This window comes from Gastrolobium bilobum, unplaced genomic scaffold (assembly GCF_033153095.1).
Source record: "Gastrolobium bilobum isolate Gb01-03AN ecotype WA unplaced genomic scaffold, APGP_CSIRO_Gbil_v1 utg1991, whole genome shotgun sequence".
Lineage (NCBI taxonomy): Eukaryota > Viridiplantae > Streptophyta > Magnoliopsida > Fabales > Fabaceae > Gastrolobium > Gastrolobium bilobum.
In genome coordinates, this window is record NW_026898956.1 from 434,994 (window position 1) to 457,441 (window position 22,448).

General features: G+C 37.3%; 1 protein-coding gene across 4 annotated transcripts; it reads left to right on the forward strand.

The window, feature by feature from the left end:
* Positions 1 to 4,248: 4,248 nt before the first annotated feature.
* Positions 4,249 to 22,192, forward strand: LOC133285738 (magnesium transporter MRS2-I-like). Of its 4 annotated transcripts, XM_061483007.1 has the most exons (11): positions 4,249 to 4,900; positions 5,014 to 5,043; positions 5,766 to 5,919; positions 6,105 to 6,226; positions 6,608 to 6,682; positions 13,096 to 13,347; positions 19,349 to 19,393; positions 20,845 to 20,889; positions 20,973 to 21,002; positions 21,102 to 21,221; positions 21,514 to 22,190. In XM_061483007.1, exons 1-11 carry the CDS (start codon positions 4,652 to 4,654, stop codon positions 21,598 to 21,600), a joined length of 1,209 nt encoding a protein of 402 aa, XP_061338991.1. In that variant the 5' UTR covers positions 4,249 to 4,651; the 3' UTR covers positions 21,601 to 22,190. The 4 variants fall into 4 exon arrangements, 3 of the variants coding, with proteins under 3 accessions (XP_061338991.1, XP_061338992.1, XP_061338993.1); XR_009748048.1 differs by lacking the exon at positions 21,514 to 22,190 and having other exon boundaries at positions 19,349 to 19,397; positions 21,102 to 21,211; XM_061483008.1 differs by lacking the exon at positions 20,845 to 20,889 and having other exon boundaries at positions 21,514 to 22,192.
* The last annotated feature ends 256 nt before the right edge of the window (positions 22,193 to 22,448 follow it).

The window sequence follows — 22,448 nt, forward strand, 5'->3', positions numbered from 1 at the left end:
AATTAAACAAATAAGTAATTTTTGAAAACTTATTTTTGAAATAGTTGTGTGAGTAACCAATTAACCAGGCTTTTTCACCCTTTTGCCCCTTATTAATTAATTAATAACCATTTTGCCCCTGATTCGAAACTATCTACCAATCTGCCCCTCTTTAATCGACTACCTTGCATTTTTAATCGACTAAACGGTTGTTGGGAGATTTAATCGACTAAATCTCTCTACTTAATCGATTAAAATCATACTGACTTATTTTTTTTTTGTAAAATATGAAGATTTAGTCGACTAAATAGGGAGATTTAGTCGACTAAATCTCCCAGCAGCCGTTTTTTGTCTGTTTTGGTCATTTAGTCGATTAAAAATGCAATGTAGTCGACTAAAGAGGGGCAGATTGATAAATAGTTTCGAATCAGGGGCAAAATGGTTATTAATTAATTAATAAGGGGTAAAAAGGTGAAAAAGCCCAATTAACCATGTTTAAGTTTGACTTCTTAGTTCACTAATGTGGAGCAAAAAGTTCGTAATGATCAAATTAATTCGTCGCCTTTACTCTAGTATTCACCTATTTGATAACAAGTATGCATTTCTCATGCCTTAATTCTAGTATTCACCTATTGGATAAACCCTAATAGTATAAGACATTATTGTATAATGTTTGATTAAATTTTAATATTATTCAACGTTTGACATGATATTATATAAGATAATATTGTTTAGTGTCTAGTAACGCACGGTATAATACTAGATAGTATCTACATGAAAAAAAATTATTGTGATGAATTTTTTTTTTTGAAAATTACTGGTAACTCACGGTATAATACTAGATAAAATTATTTAGTGTTTGGTAACGCACATTTGACATGAAAAAAAATAAAGAATTTATATAATTCTTCCAAATATGTCATGTGATATTAATTTTTATAAAAATCAATAGATCAGTGCATGTACATATTGTATGTATCTTTGATGGATGGATGGATAAATTTATTGTGCAAGATTTCTTTATAAGACATGATATGGATTCTTGTTATCATTGAAAGACGAAAGGTAAAACATGTTTATAAGAGTGGATTTGCAATTGATACTACCTAAAAATAGTTGTGTAATGTTGTATGAAAATTATTAAGTCTGTGAATGAAAATGAATTAATTATCAGAGGTTAAAAGTAAAAACATATAATTATTATCAGCTGCACTTGAAATTACCTCAGGCAAATAAAATTATTCAAGGTACGCATTATACGTTTAATTTTAAAGCCAAATACAAATTACGAGAGAAAAGTATACCTCACACCCTGTCATGTCCATAAAAGAATTGAAACAATGAATTCCCAACACAATACATTCCTCCCTAATACCAAACAATTGCAAATTGACTAAAATACACGGGGAACATAAGTAGTGTAACATCTCAGGCTCTGATGAGGGCAGAGAGTGATCGTCGGTACGAAAAAGCATGGACAAGGAGCGGCTCTTGGCAGACTTCCAGTGACGGGGATGCATGAATGAATCGAATCAATACCCGAAAGAGAGGGATTCCAGAGACTGTGCTGGTATGAGACGGTACAGTTGGAAATAACTTATAAAAATTAATTGGTACTACATATACTAACAAGATATATCTACTTTTCAGTAACCCGGAACAGAAGAACCCCATAGTTAAGCGTGCTTGACTTGAGACAATTCTGGGATGGGTGACCTCCTGGGAAGTTTTCCCGAAAAGTGTGCGAGTGAGGACAAAGCACGTTGAAAAGTCTCGTGTTAGTGTGTGGGGACAGTTTGTTGATCCTTGCAAGTTGTCAGGCGTTACTAGTAGAAGCAGCTTCAACAACACCTCTATTCAAAGTTTTATCTAACCTTGTCTCAAATGGGATTGAGTGCCAATCATGGGATCCGCCTCGTATCAGACTAGTCGTGAAATGATGAATTGATTATAATATCTCTGGTGAAAAAAAGTCTGTAATGATCAAATTCGTCGTCACATCTTTTTTTTAGTACTATCCCGTCATCACGTCTTTAGTCTAGTGTTCACCTATTTGATTATAAGGGGATTACTTCTTTTATGCAGCAGAAGAAAAGTTCCCTTATGATGAGAAACAAATAAAGTAGGGCCAATTAATTTTTTTTAAAAAGAAAAAAAAGAAGTACATTTTTCAACATGAGTACAATATGAGAGTATGATTTCCTTGATAATAAATGTATATTTCTTATGGCGTGATTTGCGTTTGAATTCTAAGCAATGTTATTAAACTCGGATCGGTGATCGATCCGGTCGGGGTACCGGGTCACTGGTTCAACCGCATGAACCAGATATGTATATAAATTTATATTTTATACTTAATTATATAATAAATATTCTAAATGATGCAAGTGAACCAAGAACTAAACGTAGCTTAGTGGTAAATACTACAATTTATATCTTCACACAAGAGTTCAATTCCCACTAGATGCAATTTTTAAATAATTCTATTAAATGATATGATATATACATGTATATATATATATATATATTAAATGATGCATATTAAACAACAAACAAACTCAGCTGAGTGTTAAGTTGTTGTAGTTTATACTCATGAGAATCGAGTTTGAATCCCAACAGCTACAACTTTGGAATTATTTTTTCCAAATCCGGTTTGAGCAATAAAACCGGTCCACTGGTTCGACCGTTAATACCGACTGAACGCGGTTCACGACCGGTTCACCGGGTCAATAACATATTCGATCTGTTGCAAGAATCAAACCGATTTCTAAGCCAACCAGTCTGACCAGCCGGGCCAGACCGATTTTCTCAACACTGATTCTAAGTGCAAAAGGAAAAAAAGCAAGTATAATTTTTTATTTGGCACATGCCATATTGTATTTTGCATTTCCATTTAAATTAGAGAGTGACAAGTTATTCGATAAGATATTATAAATTTTTTAAAAGGGTTGAAGATAACCGTGCTTTTTAAACTAATTTAAATAATTATCAGCTATCACATTGAAGTTGGATAATACTTTACTTTGATCGAAGTCAATTGAAATAACGTCATCATCAAGGCAAGGGTCACAAGAGTCCCGGCAGGATCAGTGGGTTTATTATTCTTCCTCCAACTAATTAACGACTCTGAATCCGGCATTCGTCACGGTTTGCTCAAAAAATTAAAGGTGACATTTTTTTAATTTCTTCACCCATTCAATTATTTAATTAATTTAGTTGAGTTAGATTGATAACAAGAATGATAAAATTCTCCCTACTAAATAACACAACTGAATGTCTAATATTAGAATATTACTTTTTATAAATACTAACTAAATATATTTTTCGTGTATGTGACTTAATTTATGTTTAATTTTTATGCGATTTAATTTTGTTTCTAAGTAACTGTTATTTGAGTTTAATTTTGATATATTATTAACATAAAAGAGTTTTACTTTTAAAATGTTATTATTATTTTTTATATTTTTTTAAGAAAATGTTATTAATTAATTTTAGATGTGCATCACTGTTAAAAAAGTCCAAGTTGAACTTGATTCACACGCTTGTGAGTTGTGAGTACATATAATATTATGGGAAAATAATTCCTTATTTATAATGTGTATTAATTATTATTTAATGATATATTCGTAAGAAATTACAAAATTATATTTCTGAAACGGTATTTGTAAGATGATGATAATATATTTTTAAAAAATCATATACAGCATACAAACTTTAATTTAACACATCAAAATTATATCCCAATAAAATAGTGTAAGAAAAAGTTGTAAATCAAAGGAGGAACAAAATTAAATATCTTCTTTATAAGATATTCACCAGATACATATTCAAATACCTAATCAAATCATCATCTGTACAATCCTGATACAATTCGAATAAAAATCATTCATGCTAATTACGACGACAAATTTCAAAATGTAATAGGATAATCATCCAATGAAAAGCGAAGAGAACCTGAACTAGTTGTGTTTGTGGCAAATAAAGGAAAGGAAAGCGAAAATAAAGACGTAATTGCATGGAAAGAGGCAACAGCCACAGGCCAACACAAGGATCCGCCGTACCATATTTCAGGTGGGCCACGGAGGCACCGGAACATCTCATTACACTATTACTTATTTCCCGTTTTACCCCTTGTCCTCTTATGTTGGCATCACCTCATTGGCCATTATGAGGGGACCCACCTTAATAAATATGGTATGCCCCGTAACCCTCACCAAACCTTGACGTTCATGTTGTTAACCTTCTTCACCATTTCTACAATCCCTCCATCGCCTTCACTTTGCATTCTCCGCTAGAAACTCACAAAATTACATTTAAAATAAGCACTTAAATCAAACCCTTAAGTAACTTTTTTTTTGGTTTTTTTTTTTGTTTTTTCTGGGAGGGAAAGAAAAAGAAAGAGAGAGAGAGAGAGAGGAGAATTTTTATTTAATTTTTTATTTAATTTCAGTTCTGTTTGTTTGTTTTCTGAGAATCTGATTCCATTGGGAAAAAATAAAATAAAAATATTTTTTTTATGCGGGAGTGGGATACTGATTTGGTGTTGGATGAGATGCATGAGAAGTTGTGCTTGTTGTGGGGTTTGTGGATGCAGTTGAATTGAATCAGAGAGTATTGGAGTTGAATTGAGGTTGGGGCATGTGATTGTGAAGTTGTGGGGATAGGGTCAGAGATGGCTCGGGATGGGAGTGTTGTTCCTGCGGACCCACAGGCCATGGCGGTTCTGAAGAAGAAGACACAATCTTCGAGGAGTTGGATTCTATTTGATAGCACTGGCCAAGGTTCATTGCTTGACGTCGACAAGTATGCCATCATGCACAGGGTTCAGATTCACGCTCGTGATCTAAGAATTCTTGATCCCTTGCTCTCTTACCCCTCTACCATTCTGGGTCGTGAGAAGGCCATTGTTATTAACTTGGAGGTCCTTGCAATTTTTTTTTTTTTTTTTTTTTTTTTTTTTTTTTTTCTAATTTTGTGTTTTTTTTTTTTTTTTTAATTTTGTTTTTAATTTGCTTCTCTTGTTCTGATTTTCAGCATATCAAAGCAATTATCACAGCCGAAGAGGTTAGTTGGGTTTTCTTTTGTGTGTATGCATTTGTTGTTGATTGTTGGGGGTGGAAGAAGCTTCTTTCTGATGTGTGTTGCATGTCTCAATGGGGAAAAAATGGTTGAAAAATGATTGTGTTACCATGAAGTTTTTATGCTTGAATACATAATGTCACTGCCTCCATCTCTGAAGGAGCAGGAATAGTAACATTATGGCTTCGAACTTGTCCTTTACTTAGACTGATTGAGCAATGAGGATTAGAGGAATGGTAGATATGGCATTCTCCTTGCATCTTATCATTGAACTCATGCATTTAAAGGCATGAATCATTGGACAAAAAGATTAATTTTTTGTTAAATAAATTTGATTTTTGTTATCAAGTTCATTGAAGAAAACTGGTATGAAGACATAAACTATTTATTGGCTTGTTCTGCCCATTATAGTATTGATTTCAGCCTTGCTTAATGTAATGGCATAGAACCCTTGTCATCTTGTACAAGGATATACCTTCATGATTTTGTTGCGTACTTTTATGCCTAGCAGCAAAGGATGGACTTTGTTAGAACTAGGATATTGCAGAGTCAGCCTCAATAAGTTCATTAACTATGTCCTCTAACCTGGTTTGTTTATCTGTAAATCCTTGTATTCATCCTTTGGTCCTTTGTATAACGTATAGTTGTTTCTAGAGATTGAGATGGCTTTGCCTCCGCATTCTGATTACAACTAAATTGTGGTATAGGTATTGCTACGAGATCCAACAGATGAAAATGTGGTCCCTGTTGTTGAGGAACTGCAAAGGAGATTGCCTCAAGTAAGTGCCATTCATCAACAGCAAGGAGATGGTAAAGAGTATATTGATGGTCAACATGATACTGAAGCAGCCGAAGAAGATGGTATGTTACATTAAAGATGAACCATGAGTAATAAACGAACTTATTGACTGCTTCTGTTTCTCTTAGAAATCTGTCTTTTTATTTGCATCATCTCATGCCCTTGTTAATGAATTTATTTGAACTGATTATTCTCAAACATTGTTTTCCCCCCCTCATATCTGAATGATCTATATTACGCAATGTAGAGTCACCCTTTGAATTCCGGGCCCTGGAGGTAGCTTTAGAAGCCATTTGTAGTTTTCTCGCTGCACGTACAACAGAATTGGAGATGGCTGCTTATCCTGCATTAGATGAACTTACCTCAAAGGTACATATATAATTGAATTCCTTATGTAGTTGATTCTTCTCTCCTGTTTTTGATTTTAATCTGAACCCATTACCCTTTCCTCAGATATAGAATAAGTTAACAAATAAGAAGCTTTGTAAAAGTGGCTCTGTGGATTTTTCTTTCTTTCAGTTCAAATATCTTGTCCTTTTGATTTTTTATACTTATGATCTTTTTATCATTGAGATGTTCATTCTAATTATGGTTGCTTTAGGTTTCTGTTGCTTAGGTTAATATATGGATCTCTAGTTCAATTTTTTAACCTTTTTGAAGAATATGTTCCTTTTTTTTCTTTTTTTATTTAATTTCTTCACTTTTTTTTGGTTTAACTGTTATGAATTTTTGAATTATTGTAATCTGCAGATTAGTAGTCGTAATTTGGATAGAGTTCGTAAACTAAAGAGTGCAATGACAAGGCTGACTGCTAGGGTTCAAAAGGTTTGTCAAATTTTCCTATACTATTGAATATATATTTTTTTGGAAAAAAGCCTCTTTACTTTTATATGAATATGTTCTGCAGTCTGCACCTTTTTCCTGTTAATGCTGTTGATATTTTGGACTTTTTTAAAATGGGAAGGGATATTTATTTGTATGAATGTGCATGAGTTGATGAAAAATTAATTATTGAAAAAAATGCCTTCATATCAGTTTACTAGAGTTTGAAAATTGGAAGGTGTATTTTTAAGGTCTGAAGATCCAATTTTCACTACATTACATGAGATTATTTTCATAGATCCTTTATGTTGTTGTTCTTTGAGGTATATAAAGTTGGGTTCTGGCATTCAATCTCAAAGTCGATTTCTGATAGATATACAAAGGAATTGGAGGTTTTTTGTACCTTTATTTTATAGCTTTTAAAAGGGAATAGATCCACCTTCTCTGGGAGCAAGTCTTGAACCCTTTCACTGTTCAATAACATTTTATAGAATGCAAAATTATCCAATCCATTTGTTGAATCATGTAATGTTATCTAGATGACCATGCATACCAAATTTTAGATAAGTCAGACATTTATAAGTACGTAATCTGATATAAGGAGTGTTTGGCTTATTTAAGACCCGATTAGTTCTGTTTAAATTCAAATTAGTTTGGTAAATATAGATTTGAATTGATTCTAAATAATACTTATTTTGTCTAACATCTTGGTTTTAAACTAGTTCAATATCATATATTCTTCCTTCATATTTGAATTTCATTTTCTTGTATCAAGGTTTGCTTGTGAACTTAAATCCTTAATCTTCCCCGATCATTGTAAGGGTCTTTTAATGGTTAAACTACTTAAGAAGAAAGCAATAAATTCTTGAGTTCCCAATATATTAAATGTTTTACTTTTCATTTTTTATTCCTTAACCATTGTCCTAAAGGCACTTGTTAGCAAATTCCTTATTATAAAGCATAAACTTATTTAATTCCTAAATACTATTTTATTGAAAAGAAGTTTTTGTATATTGATATTGAATAAATTACATGAGTGAGTATTTATACAAGAAAGAATCGCTAAGAATGACTAAGCGATGACTAATCAATCCTATCACAATCCTAATCACAATCAATTCTAATCAATCACAATCAATCCTAATTAATAGGAAATAAAAACGGAAACATGTTTGAATTCTAATTTTCTACACTCCCCCTCAAGTTGGGAGGTAAATATTGATCATTCCCAACTTGCCAATCAAGTCTTCGAATGCTGGACGGTGTAGGCCCTTGGTAAGGACATCTGCCGTTTGCTCTTTGGTTGGAACATATATCAAATGCACACTTCCATCATCTAATTTTTCTTTGATGAAGTGACGATCAACTTCCACGTGCTTTGTTCGATCATGATGCACAGGATTTTGAGCAATGCTAACAGCTGCCTTGTTGTCACAATATAGTTTTATTGGTAGGGAATATGAAATCTTCAACTCTTGAAGAAGTCTTCTCAACCAGATTCCTTCACAAACTCCATGAGCTAAAGCTCGAAATTCTGCTTCAGCACTACTTCTTGCAACCACTGTTTGCTTTTTGCTTCTCCAAGTAACAAGATTTCCCCACACATAGGTGCAATAGCCTGAGGTAGATCTTCTGTCTACTGATGAGCCTGCCCAATCTGCATCAGTGTAGATTTCAATTGTCCTTTTATACCCCTTTTTAAAGAATAATCCTCTTCCTGGAGTATTCTTGAGGTATCTAAGCACCCTATAGACTGCACTAAGATGCTTCTCCTTGGGTGAGTGCATGAATTGACTAATCATACTCACCGCAAAGGCAATGTCAGGACGCGTATGAGATAAGTAGATTAGTTTACCAACCAATCGCTGATATTGTTCTTTATCCACCTCATTCCCATCTTCAATACCTAACTTGGTATTAGGTTCCACAGGTGTCTCAGCAGGTTTACACCCTAACATTCCTGTTTCCAACAAAAGATCTAGAACATATTTCTTTTGTGTTAGAGTGATGCCTGTTTTGCTCCTAGCAACTTCCATACCAAGGAAATATTTGAGAGTGCCAAGGTCTTTGAGTTCAAATTGAGCTGCTAGAAATTTCTTCAAGGTGTTCAATTCCTCAATATCATCACCTGTAAGAATTATATCATCTACATATACAATAAGAATAGCAATTTTACCATCCTTAGAGTGTTTGTGGAAGAGAGTATGATCAGTCTGTGCTTGAACGAAGCCTCTTCTTTTGACTGCTTGTGTGAATTTGTCGAACCATTCTCTGGGAGACTGTTTCAATCCATATAGAGACTTTTTTAGTTTACACACTGATTCATTTCCCTTTTCAAAACCAGGTGGAGGATCCATATAGACTTCTTCATGTAAGTCACCATTTAGGAATGCATTCTTCACATCTAACTGTTGCAGAGGCCAATCTAGATTGGCAGCAAGAGATAAGAGAACTCGGATGGTATTGACTTTAGCAACCGGAGCAAAAGTCTCATGATAATCTATCCCATGAGTCTGAGTGAAACCCTTTGCAACCAATCTTGCCTTGTATCTGTTGATGCTATTATCTGCATTGAATTTTATTGTAAACACCCATTTGCATCCTACTGCCTTTTTTTCTTTGGGTAGGGTCACTATCTCCCAAGTTCCATTTCTTTCTAAAGCATTCATTTCTTCAAAGACAGCATCCCTCCATTTTTTATCATTGAGAGCCTCATGTATATTTCTCGGTATCTTTGTACTATCCAACATAGTATTGAAAGCACGAAACCCTGGGGACAACTTTCCATATGAAATATGATTAGAAATAGGATGAGTAGTACAAGATCGAGTACCTTTTCTGAGAGCAATGGGCAAGTGTAGATCATTTTCACCATGACACTCAAGTATTGGGGTGCTAGAACTAGAACATGGTTCAGAATCCTGGCAGTGTAGAGGCTCTGGGTTATTCACACTTTGAGGAGGCTTTCGCCTGCTATAAACTTGTCCCCATTTTGAGGAGGCTCCTGATGGTGAGGATTCTGTAGCTCCCCCTGTTTCCAAAAGTAGAGGTAATACTGTGGCATTAATAGGTTCCCATGACTGATCTTCATCTACTCCTATAGACTCCCCCTGAAGAGAAGTCGAGGGGAAGAAAGGGTCATTCTCAGAAAAAGTGACATCCATAGAGACAAAGACCTTACGAAGAGAGGGTGAATAACACTTATAGCCACGTTGAGTAGGAGAATAACCAATAAAGACACACTGGAGAGACTTAGGATCAAGCTTAGACCGTTGATGGGAGGGAATATGGACAAATACAACACAACCAAATAACTTGAGAGGTAAGGAGGAGACACCTCGGAAGGAAGGGAAGATACGAACAAGACTAGAAAGAGGAGACTGAAATTTCAGAATGCGAGATGGCATTCGATTTATCAGATACGAGGCAGTGAGAACTGCCTCTCCCCAAAGATATTTAGGAACACTCGTGGTAAACATAAGAGCCCGAGCAACTTCAAGGAGATGTCGGTTTTTTCTTTCCGCAACTCCGTTTTGTTGGGGTGTGTCAGGACACGAGCTTTGGTGAAGGATGCCATGTTGGGAAAGATATTCTCCAAGAATAGAGTTAAAATACTCTTTGCCATTATCTGTACGAAGAATTTGTATAGCAACTTGGAATTGGGTTTGAACCATGGCATGAAATTTTTTAAACACGGATGCAGCATCGGACTTATCCTTTAGAAGATACACCCAACAAACTCGAGAATGGTCATCAATGAAGGTAATGAACCATCGAGTACCTGAAATATTTTTAACACGGGCTGGACCCCATATGTCGCTATGAATTAAGGAAAATGGGGAAGAGTCATGGTGAACTTTAGAAGGATAATGAGCACGAGTATGCTTGGCAAGTTGACAAATATCACAAGAAAACAAACTTGGACTTTTATTAATAAATAAGTTTGGCAACAACTTCTGAAGATAAATAAAATTTGGATGGCCTAGCCTACGATGCCACAGCATAACATCATTACATGAATCAAAAGGAAACATAGAGTTTTTTTCTACGAAAACAGCTTCATGAGTCACATCCTCCTCAAAGTAGTAAAGTCCACCATTCTCTCTAGCACTGCCAATCATCCTCTCTGAGTCCTGTTCCTGAAAAACACAACCATGTGGAAAGAATTTAGCAAAGCAATGCAACTCAGAGGTGAGCTTGCTAATGGAAATGAGATTACAAGTCAGAGAAGGAACATAAAGAACTGATGTCAAAGTAATCAGCTCAGAAAGTTTAATGGTTCCGTGTCCCGCAATCTGGGAAAAACTGCCATCGGCGATCTTGACCCGAGAAGGTTCAGAATATGGAGTGTATGAACAAAACAAGCCAAGATTACCTGTCATATGATCAGAGGCTCCAGAATCAAGGATCCAATGATTTTGACTATCAACATGGAAAGTTGTACCTTGCTGGACCACATGACTAGTGGCCTTAGGAGGTTGCTCGTGGTAATAAAAAGAGTGTTTTGAGGAAGCCATGAATAAAAAGAGAAGGGTTGACCGTTGATGAAAAATCAAGTTTTGTAAACTTTTGATCTGACCTCTGGAACAGGAAGGGGAGAAGCCGGCGAGAAGGTCTGTGCAAGTCGCGACGGAAAAAAACGTCTGGAAGGCGGCGCGTGGTGGCGCGTGCAGCGGCTGACGGCGATGGGTCCAGCGGCGGTCGACTCGTCGGATCCTTCTGAGTCGAATGGTCACCTCACTTTTTTGATCGGAGGTCAGTAAACTAGGTTTCTGTGTTGGACAGATTCAAGGCGGTGTTTAGGAGGTGTTTGACGGTGATGGAAGTGTTTGGATGGTTATTTCAGATTTGAATTAGGGTAGGAACGAACCCGCTCTGATACCATATTGAAAAGAAGTTTTTGTATATTGATATTGAATAAATTACATGAGTGAGTATTTATACAAGAAAGAATCGCTAAGAATGACTAAGCGATGACTAATCAATCCTATCACAATCCTAATCACAATCAATTCTAATCAATCACAATCAATCCTAATTAATAGGAAATAAAAACGGAAACATGTTTGAATTCTAATTTTCTACATATTTCCTTCTCTGTCCCTCATGAAGATGGTTAATTGGTTATTTACTGAAATTTAATGTAAATCAGATAGGGTTGCTAGCATCCTAGTAATCTATAAGATAGGTTTTCCCATTCTCGAGACCTATACTTGCTTATAAACCAGGTAATAGGGTTTTGTTTGAATGTGAACTTAAGGAGCTTTCATGATCTCTATGCTGAATATTATGGGGATCTAAACCACTGTGTTTAGCTTGTTTTTTATCATATTAAAAAGTTGTTCATTTGTTTCTCTGCACAACTTCACATGATCAATATTAATATATTTGTTCAGAAGGCGTTTATTCATATACTGTATTTGTTGAGATATATAAAATCATTAATGTAACCTCACCCAACAGCTTAAGCTTTTGTGTTGAATTGGTTCTTTACATGGTATCAGAGCCTCGTGTCCCGGGTTCGATCCTCACCGCCCCCCACTTTCTTTCTAGTGGAATTTCTTTGTTCGCACAGGTAAGTAGGCATGTGCATTGTCCACCCTTCAAGCCCAGTGGGCTCTCGTGTGAGGGGGCGTGTTGAGATATATAAAATCATTAATGTAACCTCACCCAACAGCTTAAGCTTTTGGGTTGAATTGGTTCTTTACATGGTATCAGAGCCTCGCCGCCCCCCACTTTCTCTTGTGGCATTTCTTAGCACAGGTAGGCTGGGCCTGTTGCATTGTCCACTCTTCAAGCCTAATGGGCTCTTGTGTGAGGGGGCGTGTTGAGATATATAGTCCCACATTGGTTGTATGTGCAACTAATGTGGAGTTTATAAGGCCTTGGGCACTCTCACCCTTTGAGCTAGCTTTTAGGGTGGTGTATCCCAAGGTTCTTTACATGGTATCAGAGCCTCGTGTCCCGGGTTCGATCCTCACCGCCCCCCACTTTCTTTGTAGTGGAATTTCTTTGTTCGCACAGGTAGGTAGGCCTGTGCATTGTCCACCCTTCAAGCCCAGTGGGCTCTCGTGTGAGGGGGCGTGTTGAGATATATAAAATCATTAATGTAACCTCACCCAACAGCTTAAGCTTTTGGGTTGAATTGGTTCTTTACAGTATTAGTTTACTTAACTGAGGTTTGCACCTCATTCTTGCATTGTGTCATCTCCTTTCTTTACAAAATAAAAAATATTATTTTCAAATGATATCATTGACTTCTGCTTATCGATGACTTCAACAACATTGTGCCCAATTGTGGGTGATGGATTTTATAAAGTCCAAATTGACTGTAAACTGCCAAGACCAGTTTTAAATGGAATACAACATATATTCCTTTTTCCTTTCCCGTTACCAGCTTTTGTTATTTGCTACAGGTCAGAGATGAGCTTGAACAATTGCTGGATGATGATGATGATATGGCTGACCTATACTTGTCAAGAAAGTTGGCATGTTCATCATCACCAGTTAGCGGATCAGGTCCTGCAAATTGGTTTGCTGCCTCCCCCACCATAGGATCAAAGATATCCAGAGCAAGTAGAGCAAGCATATCCAGAGCAAGTAGAGCAAGTGTAGCAACAGTTCGTTTAGATGAAAATGACGTGGAAGAGCTTGAAATGTTACTCGAGGTTATGACATGATGGCACTCATATCAACTTTAAAGGAATTACAACAATTAAAACAAACAACATACTTGGATTAATCACAAATTGAACTACAACTCAGTACACGTTACTACTACTGCAATATAACAGTGCTAACAACACATAATCTCCAGATTACTACGACTCCAAATGTAAAGAAAATTACAGATGCTTCCTACTCAATTACGAAAAAAAAACAGAGACATTTTCAGCTAATAGACTGCTACCACTACTCCTTGATGCTACCCTTCACAAGAGAAACCCCCTCTCTCATAAAGTTCACCATCACCTGTTCTTTTCATTCACAAAATAACTGATACCCCCTTCCTTTCACACGTTCCTTCTTATATAACAGATTCCCTCGCACACGTCCCACTTTCACCCACTTCTAATTCCCCATTCAATGCTTGCCATATGTCCATATTACTAACTAACTCCTTTTCTCCTTCACCCACAGATCTTCCTTCACCATCCGTGCCTCCCATTTCCTCAACTTGGGCCAGATTTCCTTCTTCTAATTGGGCCTAAGTCATCTTTTCTTCCAATGAGATGCTTCTTCCTCTTGTACACTTTCATTGGAGGTCCATCAATACTTCCCCCTTTGAGTATCACCTTGTCCTCAAGGTGTAAAGAAGGGAATTGCTCTTGCAGCAGCTCAGCATCTTCCCAAGATTTCTCACACTCAGGCAAGTCTTCCCACTGTACCAACACTTCAGTTTTTCCATTACGCAATCGTCGAACTTCCAAAACAGCGGCTGGTCAAACTTGCAGCTCTAACGAGTCAGTTAAACATTTAGGAAGATCAAGAACAGGGACTGCAGGACTGATTGCTTTCTTGAGCTGTGACACATGGAACACTGCATGTATTTTTGAATGACTGGGAAGGTGAAGCTCATAAGCTACTTGACCCACTTTTTTTAATGGTAAATGGGCCATAAAAGCGGGGACTCAATTTCTGATTGAGATGGCGGGATAAGGACCTCAACTTATAAGGTTGTAATTTTAAATATACCAAGTCACCCACATTAAACTCCATCTCTCTTTTATGCTTGTCTGAGCTTTCATTCTCTCTTGGGCCATACACAAATTTCTTCGTAACTCCTGTAAAATGATGTCTCTAGCTTCCAGCCATTGATCCACAGTCTCCAGTGCTGTCTCACCCTTGGCAAAGTGGACAACTGCAGGTGGGTCTCTCCCGTAGACTACCTTGAAAGGAGTCATCCGAGTTGAACGATTATAAGTGGTATTAAACCAGAATTCTGCCCATGGAATCCATTTTGCCCACCCCTTCGGATGATTACTAGCAAAACATCGTAAGTAAGTTTCGAGGATTCTATTGACAACTTCGGTCTGCCCATCCGTTTGTGGGTGGTAGGCAAAGCTAAACTTCAACTTAGTGCCAGGTAGCTTGAATAATTCACTCCAAAATTTGCTGACAAAAACCCGATCCCTATCAGACACAAGTGAACTAGGAAATCCATGTAAACGAACAATTTCCTTGACAAAGACAGCAGCCACAATTCCAGCAGTGAAAGGATGAGTCAAAGTGATAAAATGAGCATATTTAGAGAGTCGGTCAACCACAACCGTAATGGTATCAACTCCCCGAGACTTAGGTAGTCCTCCAATAAAATCCATAGAAATATCTTCCCAAATTTGAGAAGGAATTGACAATGGACTCAATAACCCCGCTGGTTGTAGGTGCTGATTTTTTGTTGCTGACAAGTAGCGCAAGCTTGCACAAACAACTGCACAGCCCTCCGCATGCCTTTCCACCAAAAAACGGCTGCCAATCTCTTGTAAGTCCTCATCTCCCTTGAATGACCCCCCCATGGAGATGCATGGTACTCTTCCAACAGAATTGGGATCTGTTTTGAAGAGCGTGGTATGACCAAACGATTATGGAACCAAAGACAGCCTTTAGCAACTCTATAACTAGGATGTGACGTTGCATTCATCATGATTTCAGTCATAATTTGCCTTGTATTTTGGTTAGCCAAAATTTCATCCGCTAGTGCCTCAAGATTTGGACCGGAAATCAGAGTCATTTCCCGGCAATCCATCACTCTGGACAAAGCATCCGCAGCTTTGTTTTCAATTCCAGGTTTGTATTGAATTTCAAAATCAAACCCCAACAATTTTGTCACCCAGCACTGCTGCCCTTCTACTAACACCCGCTGCTCCGTAAGATACTTCAAGCTCTATTGATCAGTTCTTATAATGAAATGAAGCCCTAAGAGATAATGGCGCCATTTTTGCATTGCAAATACAATAGCTTTTAATTCTCTTTCATATACCGATAATCCTTTTGCTGTCTCTGAAAAGGCTTGACTGAGGAATGCCAGAGGTCTTCCCTTTTGCATCAGAACAGCCCCCATGCCCAGACCTGAGGCGTCTGTTTCGACAACAAAAACTTCATCAAAATTTGGCGTAGCCAATTAAGGTAAGTGTAGCATTATTTTCTTTAAATCATCAAATGCAGCTTGGGCTTCCGCATGCCAAGTAAAGCAATTCTTCTTGAGTAGTTGTGTGAGAGGACGAGCAAGGTGCCCATAGTGTTTTACAAAGCGACGGTAGTAACCCTTCAGTCCTAAAATACCCCTCAGCCCCTTCAGATTTTTCGGTTCTGGCCACTGTTGAATAGCCTCCACCTTAACAGGATCCGACTTCACTCCTTTTCCAGAAATAATGTGGCCTAATTACTCCAATTCCCGTTGCATGAAGGAGCATTTCTTCAAATTAGCATATAACTCATGGTTTCTCAGAACAGTTAGTACTTGAGTTAAATGATCAATATAGGTATCCTCATTCTTGCTGTAGACAAGGATATCGTCAAAGAAAACTAACACAAATTTACGCAAGAAGGGACGAAATACCTCATTCATTAACGATTGGAAAGTGGAAGGTGCATTGCGCAATCCAAACGGCATGACCAGGTACTCATAGTGCCCTTCATGTGTTCGAAAAGCCGTTTTTTCTATGTCTTCTGGCCTCATTCTAATCTGGTTATAGCCAGACTTCAGGTCCAGCTTCGAAAACAACTCTGCCCCAGCCAATTCATCCAACAACTCGTCAATCACAGGTAAAGGAAATTTGTTAGGCACAGTCCCCGGATTCAGTGCTCTGAAATCGACACAAAAACACCAGCTACCATCTTTTTTCTTGACTAGAATTAATGGATGGAGAAAGGGCTTGAGCTTGGACGAATCCACCCTGTATCCAACATTTCGCGAACAAACTTCTCTACTTCCTCCTTTTGATAGTATGGGTACCTGTATGGTCTTAAATTGGGATTGGCCGCTCCCTCTTTAAGCGGAATATGATGATCACAATTTCGAACCGGTGGTAACCCTGAAGGTTTCCTGAATACATCTTCAAACTCGCCCAGTAATTTGACAACCGTTGGAGATTGTTCCCTTTCTTCCTTGTCATCCATTGACAACTCACCCAATTCAACATAGAATTTCTCCTCCCCTTTCCTCCAAGCTTTTCCCAATCCTTTGAAGGACACCCTTTCCCTTGACAAAGTAGGATCTCCCCGTAATTCTACCATCTGCCCCTCCCACGGTACCCTCAACACCAATTTTCTGAAATTAGCTTGTATATCTCCTAACCCTTCCAACCATGAATACCCCAAGATGACCTCCACTCCCCGAAGTTCAAACAAGAAAAAATCTTGCTGTACTGACATGCCTGGTAAATTCAACATCACCTCTTTACAGACCCCCTGCGTTTGCACTCGATGTCCATCCCCTACTACTACATAATAGCTCCTACTTGCATCCGCCTTTAAATCCAAGTCTCTAGCCACCTGATTTGCGAGGGAATTATGCGATGCCCCTGTGTCTATTAATACTGTCACCTTCCGCCCTTTGATCTCACCCCACAACTTCAATGATCTGCTCGACGTCAAACCCACAATCCTATGCACACTAAGTTGGACGACTTCCCCTTGTCCTTGACTGTCTCCTTCGCTCCTGATTTCCGGATCCTCTTCTTCCATCACCATTTCACCTACTCCTAGCAACATAACACTCAAGTGTTGATTTTGGCAGACGTGGTCTGGAGAGTATGGCGCATCACAGCGATAGCACAAGTTTCGTCTTCTCTTCTCACTTTATTCTTCAGGAGACAATCGCTTGTACCTGTACTCACGACTTCCATTGTTGGAGCTAGGGTCCCCACTCTCATTCCATTGTTCATCGTATTTGACCCGCTACTAGCACCTTCAGAATTAGGGCTGGATGAATTTCGCATCTCATTCTCTTGTCCACCGTTTTGGGCTGTGGTGTGTGAGCCTAATCCATGTGACCCATTTCGTCCCTCACTTAACGTATTATTGGGCCTATTCGTATGATTGCTGGCCCGATTGTGAAGGGTTGTACGAGTGTGGATCCCAGTCCCTAGCCCATTTGCACTTCCAGATCCAGCTTTGTCCATCGCCGTTCCCAATCGTCCCAACACCCTCTCCTTCTCTTCAACTCACTGAGCAAGCGTCATGAGACATCCCAAATCACGCAAATCATGCAAACGAAGTTCAGCTCGAATTTCCTCCCTTAATCCGTTTAAGTAAGCTGCTTGCATCATCTCCTCGTCAGGGGAGCAGAAAGTAATTCGAAACATTCACGATACTCCGCTACTGTTCCTGTTTGTCGAAGACACATTAGAGCCTCATATGGATTGCCTGAAGAAGATGAATGGAACCTCTGCAAAACTGCTGAACGAAATTCGTCCCAAGTGATCGACGGATTTCGTGGTTCCCACCATTGGAACCAGTTAAGAGCTTTTCCTTAAAGGCAAATCGATGCAGTCTCAACTTGTTCTTCAGCCGAAATTCGGTTGATTCGAAAATAACGTTCCGCCCTATAGATCCAGCCGTATGGATCTTCTCCAGCAAAATATGGAACTTCCACCCTTCTCATATGTTCTTCATCTTTGTTAGTCTCGGTGTTGCGTATATGACTTTCTCCATTGTTCGTTCCTCGTCCATTCCTTTCTAGAAGAGGCTTCATACGTTCCATGAAATTCATCATCGTCAGATTCATTTGTTGAATCGTATTTTCCATTCCCAGCAAGCGTCCCTCAGTTCCTCCTACGTGTCTCTCAATTTCTCCCAGTCTCTATTCCAATACCTCTACTCTGGTCTCCATTCGTGATTTGATCATACAGATGATTTTCAATATCAATTTGAAGTTTTATGAATCTCTTCTTTCTTTCTTTCTTTTTATTTTTTACATTACTAGTATTCTTGCTCAATGCTCCAAGGATTTGAAGCTTTGATACCAAATTGATGGCACTCATATCAACTTTAAAGGAATTACAACAATTAAAACAAACAACATACTTGGATTAATCACAAATCGAACTACAGCTCAGTACACGTTACTTCTACTGCAATATAACAGTGCTAACAACACATAATCTCTAGATTACTACGACTCCAAATGTAAAGAAAATTACAGACGCTTCCTACTCAATTACGAAAAGAAAACAGAGACACTTTCAGCTAATAGACTGCTACCACTACTACTTGATGCTACCCTTCACAAGAGAAACCCCCTCTCTCATAAAGTTCACCAGCAGCTGTTCCTTTCATTCACAAAATAATGGATACCCACTTCCTTTTTCCTTTCACATGTTCCTTCTTATATAACAGATTCCCTCACACACGTCCCACTTTCACCCACTTCTAATTCCCCATTCAATGCTTGCCATCTGTCCATATTACTAACTAACTACTTTTCTCCTTCACCCACATATCTTCCTTCATCATCCGTGCCTCCCATTTCCTCAACTTGGGCCAGATTTCCTTCTTCTAATTGGGCCTGAGTCATCTTTTCTTCCAAGTGATGCTTCTTCCTCTTGTACACTTTCATTGGAGGTCCATCATAACATTATTTACTTTAAAAAAAATAGTCGGAAAGGATCTTCCGTATTATGTATGATGAAAAATAACTCTTATAAGTGGTGTTTGTTCATTTTGCAGGCTTATTTCATGCAAATTGAAGGCACCTTGAACAAATTAACCACAGTAAGTATGTGCATGTGCTAAAAGATAGCTGTAAATCTTAATTTTCATACATCCCTGATATAAAAATATTTTGGAAGATTTAGTTAAAAATATGGAGAAAAATTATGATTTTTTGTTCCTTTTAGTAATTTGGAGCCTATGATCTTTTTACTAATTTATTTACTTGACAGGGAACTGAAAGCTTGGACTTTTGTGTAGAGACTTTTAGATTTAGACTAGTTAGCATCTTGAAGTTTGGCCAAATTGATACTGTGAATGTTTATAAGGTTTTTACTGTATTAATTAATATTTTGAAATTAATGGCGAACAGAGGGATGTGCATTTTGCTCTCTTCCTTCTTCCCCTCCCCTTGCTGTTTAAAGTTGATATTTATAGTTTATATTAAAAAATTTGTTTTGAAAAGTTTCTTTGTGCTATGATTTTTAAAATTCCTTCTCATTAGTCATAAGGATTGTGTGAGATGATATAGTGAGTTGGATTCCTTCTATTTGATACTTGGTTTTTATACTTTATTAAAACTATGGTTCATTTTTAATAAATTTTATAGTAATTGAAATTGGCGAGCCCTAAAATTTTTCTGTCTACTTGTTCGATGAAATTTGCTAATAAGTATATATATTTTTCTTGAAACACGTGGATTCTAGGCCAATTCAGTGCATTAATTATGAACTGGATCATTGTAAACCTTATTAAAAATATAAATTTCTAATTCATGCTGAAGCACTGCTGGGTTATGTGACCCTACCACCTCAATTACAACTTGTCAGTTGTCATTGCATGTTTACAGTATGTTGTACACTAAAATGTACTATTTTTCTATGTCGCATAAGGGGGTTATCTTTTGAATCAAGAGTCTAATCCTGTGGCATTGGCAAAACCTTATTGTATATTGACGAAAAGTGGTATTTGAGTGCAAAGTCCCCCTTCTCTTTTTTTGTCTTTTTCTTATCACTAAATATAATTTTCCTTCCATTGGGAAATTCAGACCTTTCTTGGGTGATCACTCAATTTCTTAACCATTTGTGCTAACTGCTAAGTTAGAGCCTTTTGAATCTAATAGAGCATACTTGGATCTTTGCTGTACCCCCTTTTCCTTTTTAATTGAATATCATTGTGATAATGGTGATTATATGCCTAAAATATGCTTTCAAGAATGTAAAAAAAAAAAAAGGCTTTCAAGATCCCTGAATTTATTCATGGTGAGATGTGTTAGAGTCTACCCCCGATAGATTAAGATTGTCTAGAAAGGATCTGAAAACTAGAGCATTCTTTTGATGTTTGCTTAGCCTCTTTAAAAGTCTGTGTTCTTATCTGCTTAAAAAAAAAAAGTACGTGTTCTTAAATTATATAGGTTTACTTGGACTCTGGATTTGCTGTTCTTGATAGCTTTACCTAAAAGCAGCCGAGTATTATATATTTCTAATTACTTTTCTTTTTCATTTAATTTAAAGCTACGAGAGTATATTGATGATACTGAAGATTATATTAATATTCAAGTAAGTAACTAGCAATTTACTGGTGATATCTATGGGTTTTTGGCAAATGACATGTAATATGAGTAAGTTTTTCCATTTTGCAGCTTGACAACCATCGTAATCAGCTGATTCAGGTGCCTTTAATGTTTCTGCACCATACATGTCATCTATCTGTATTCTGTAGTGTATTTTATTTCGATGAGGTTGCTAATCCATCTTCTTCAACACTGCAGTTAGAGCTCTTTCTTAGCTCCGGAACTGTTTGTCTATCTTTCTACTCTTTGGTGGCTGCTATTTTTGGCATGAATATACCATATACTTGGAATGACGACCATGGTTACATGTTCAAATGGGTACGCAAACTGCTGTGGTTTATGCACGCATCTGTGTGCTTATATATGTGGCGGCAATATTTTGAACTATATATTCTGAATAAACCACTTCCATTAAACTTTGATTGGCAAGAGTAAGCGTGGGGCAATTCTTGTGCGCATCCTTACCCTTGTATATTGCCAAAGAAACTATTTCTTAGATTCAAACTGTGACCTTTCAATCATAATGGAGCAGTTTTACCATTGCTCTAGATTCGCCCTCTTTAACTAGATATTCTGAATAAAAATTAAAATTTACCTTGTTTGTTCGCAGGTAGTTATTGTCTCAGGAGTATTTTCTGCTGTTATGTTTCTCCTGATTACTGCCTATGCTCGCAAAAAGGGGTTGGTTGGATCATGAAAATAAATTTTGCTGGAAAAGGGGTGCAGAGAATGAACTCTAGGACTCCTACATATAGTCTATTAACTTATGTTGTAGAGCTCTATATTGGAGGTGATTCAAGATTTTGTTGTATTCTGGTTATGCTTTAGTAACAAGAGCTGTTAAAGGATCTGGTGGGAGCTTAGCTATAAGAGTCCAAAAGTTAATATGGAGCAGGTGTCAAGCGGTTCCGCTATATCCTAAACTACTTGGCTCTCTGGATTCAAGCATCAAAACAGAACTGTAAAAAGTTTTCAGATTCAAAGTTGAATCTTGATTTTTAATAATATGTGATTATCTTTATATGCTATTTCTGTCATTCTGATACTTTTTTTACTCTGTTCTCTTTTGCGTAGACATGTATCGGATAAGCATCATAAATGCATCCGATCTCCAAACCATTTTAGCCATTAAATGCAGTTTTGTAACCGGCTATTCTCACATTTCCTTTGTATTTTCAGTTTTTGATTTAGTCTGAGCACATGACTCAAGATGAGTCCTTGGAATTTTTGTGGGTGTGTATGAAAGAATATGATTTGATTCCTATACAAATTCATGTATAATTTAATGGTACTGGGGGTGAGATTTGGTATGTAAATATAACATTTACGCATTTACTCTTTACTTTCTTCGTGTAATGAGTGGTAGCGATGATGCAAGCAAGCAACTCTTTGTAGTTTGTTTGTCCATTTATCTTAAATGAAGTGTAGCAGTGTACAGTGTTCCTAAACTGATTTCAAGTCTTAGTCTCGTGTGTGTGTGTGTATATATATATATATAGGGGCGTTTGGTACGCGGGATTTTAAGGGATTCTCGGGAAACTGAAT

Excerpts from the sequence above, each read along its gene's own strand:
- LOC133285738 (XM_061483007.1), top strand. The coding sequence starts at position 4,652 with ATGGCTCGGGATGGGAGTGTTGTTCCTGCGGACCCACAGGCCATGGCG. Across the intron at positions 6,227-6,607 it reads TAGATGAACTTACCTCAAAG|ATTAGTAGTCGTAATTTGGA; the intron begins GTACATATATAA and ends TGTAATCTGCAG. Across the intron at positions 20,890-20,972 it reads AAGATTATATTAATATTCAA|CTTGACAACCATCGTAATCA; the intron begins GTAAGTAACTAG and ends TCCATTTTGCAG.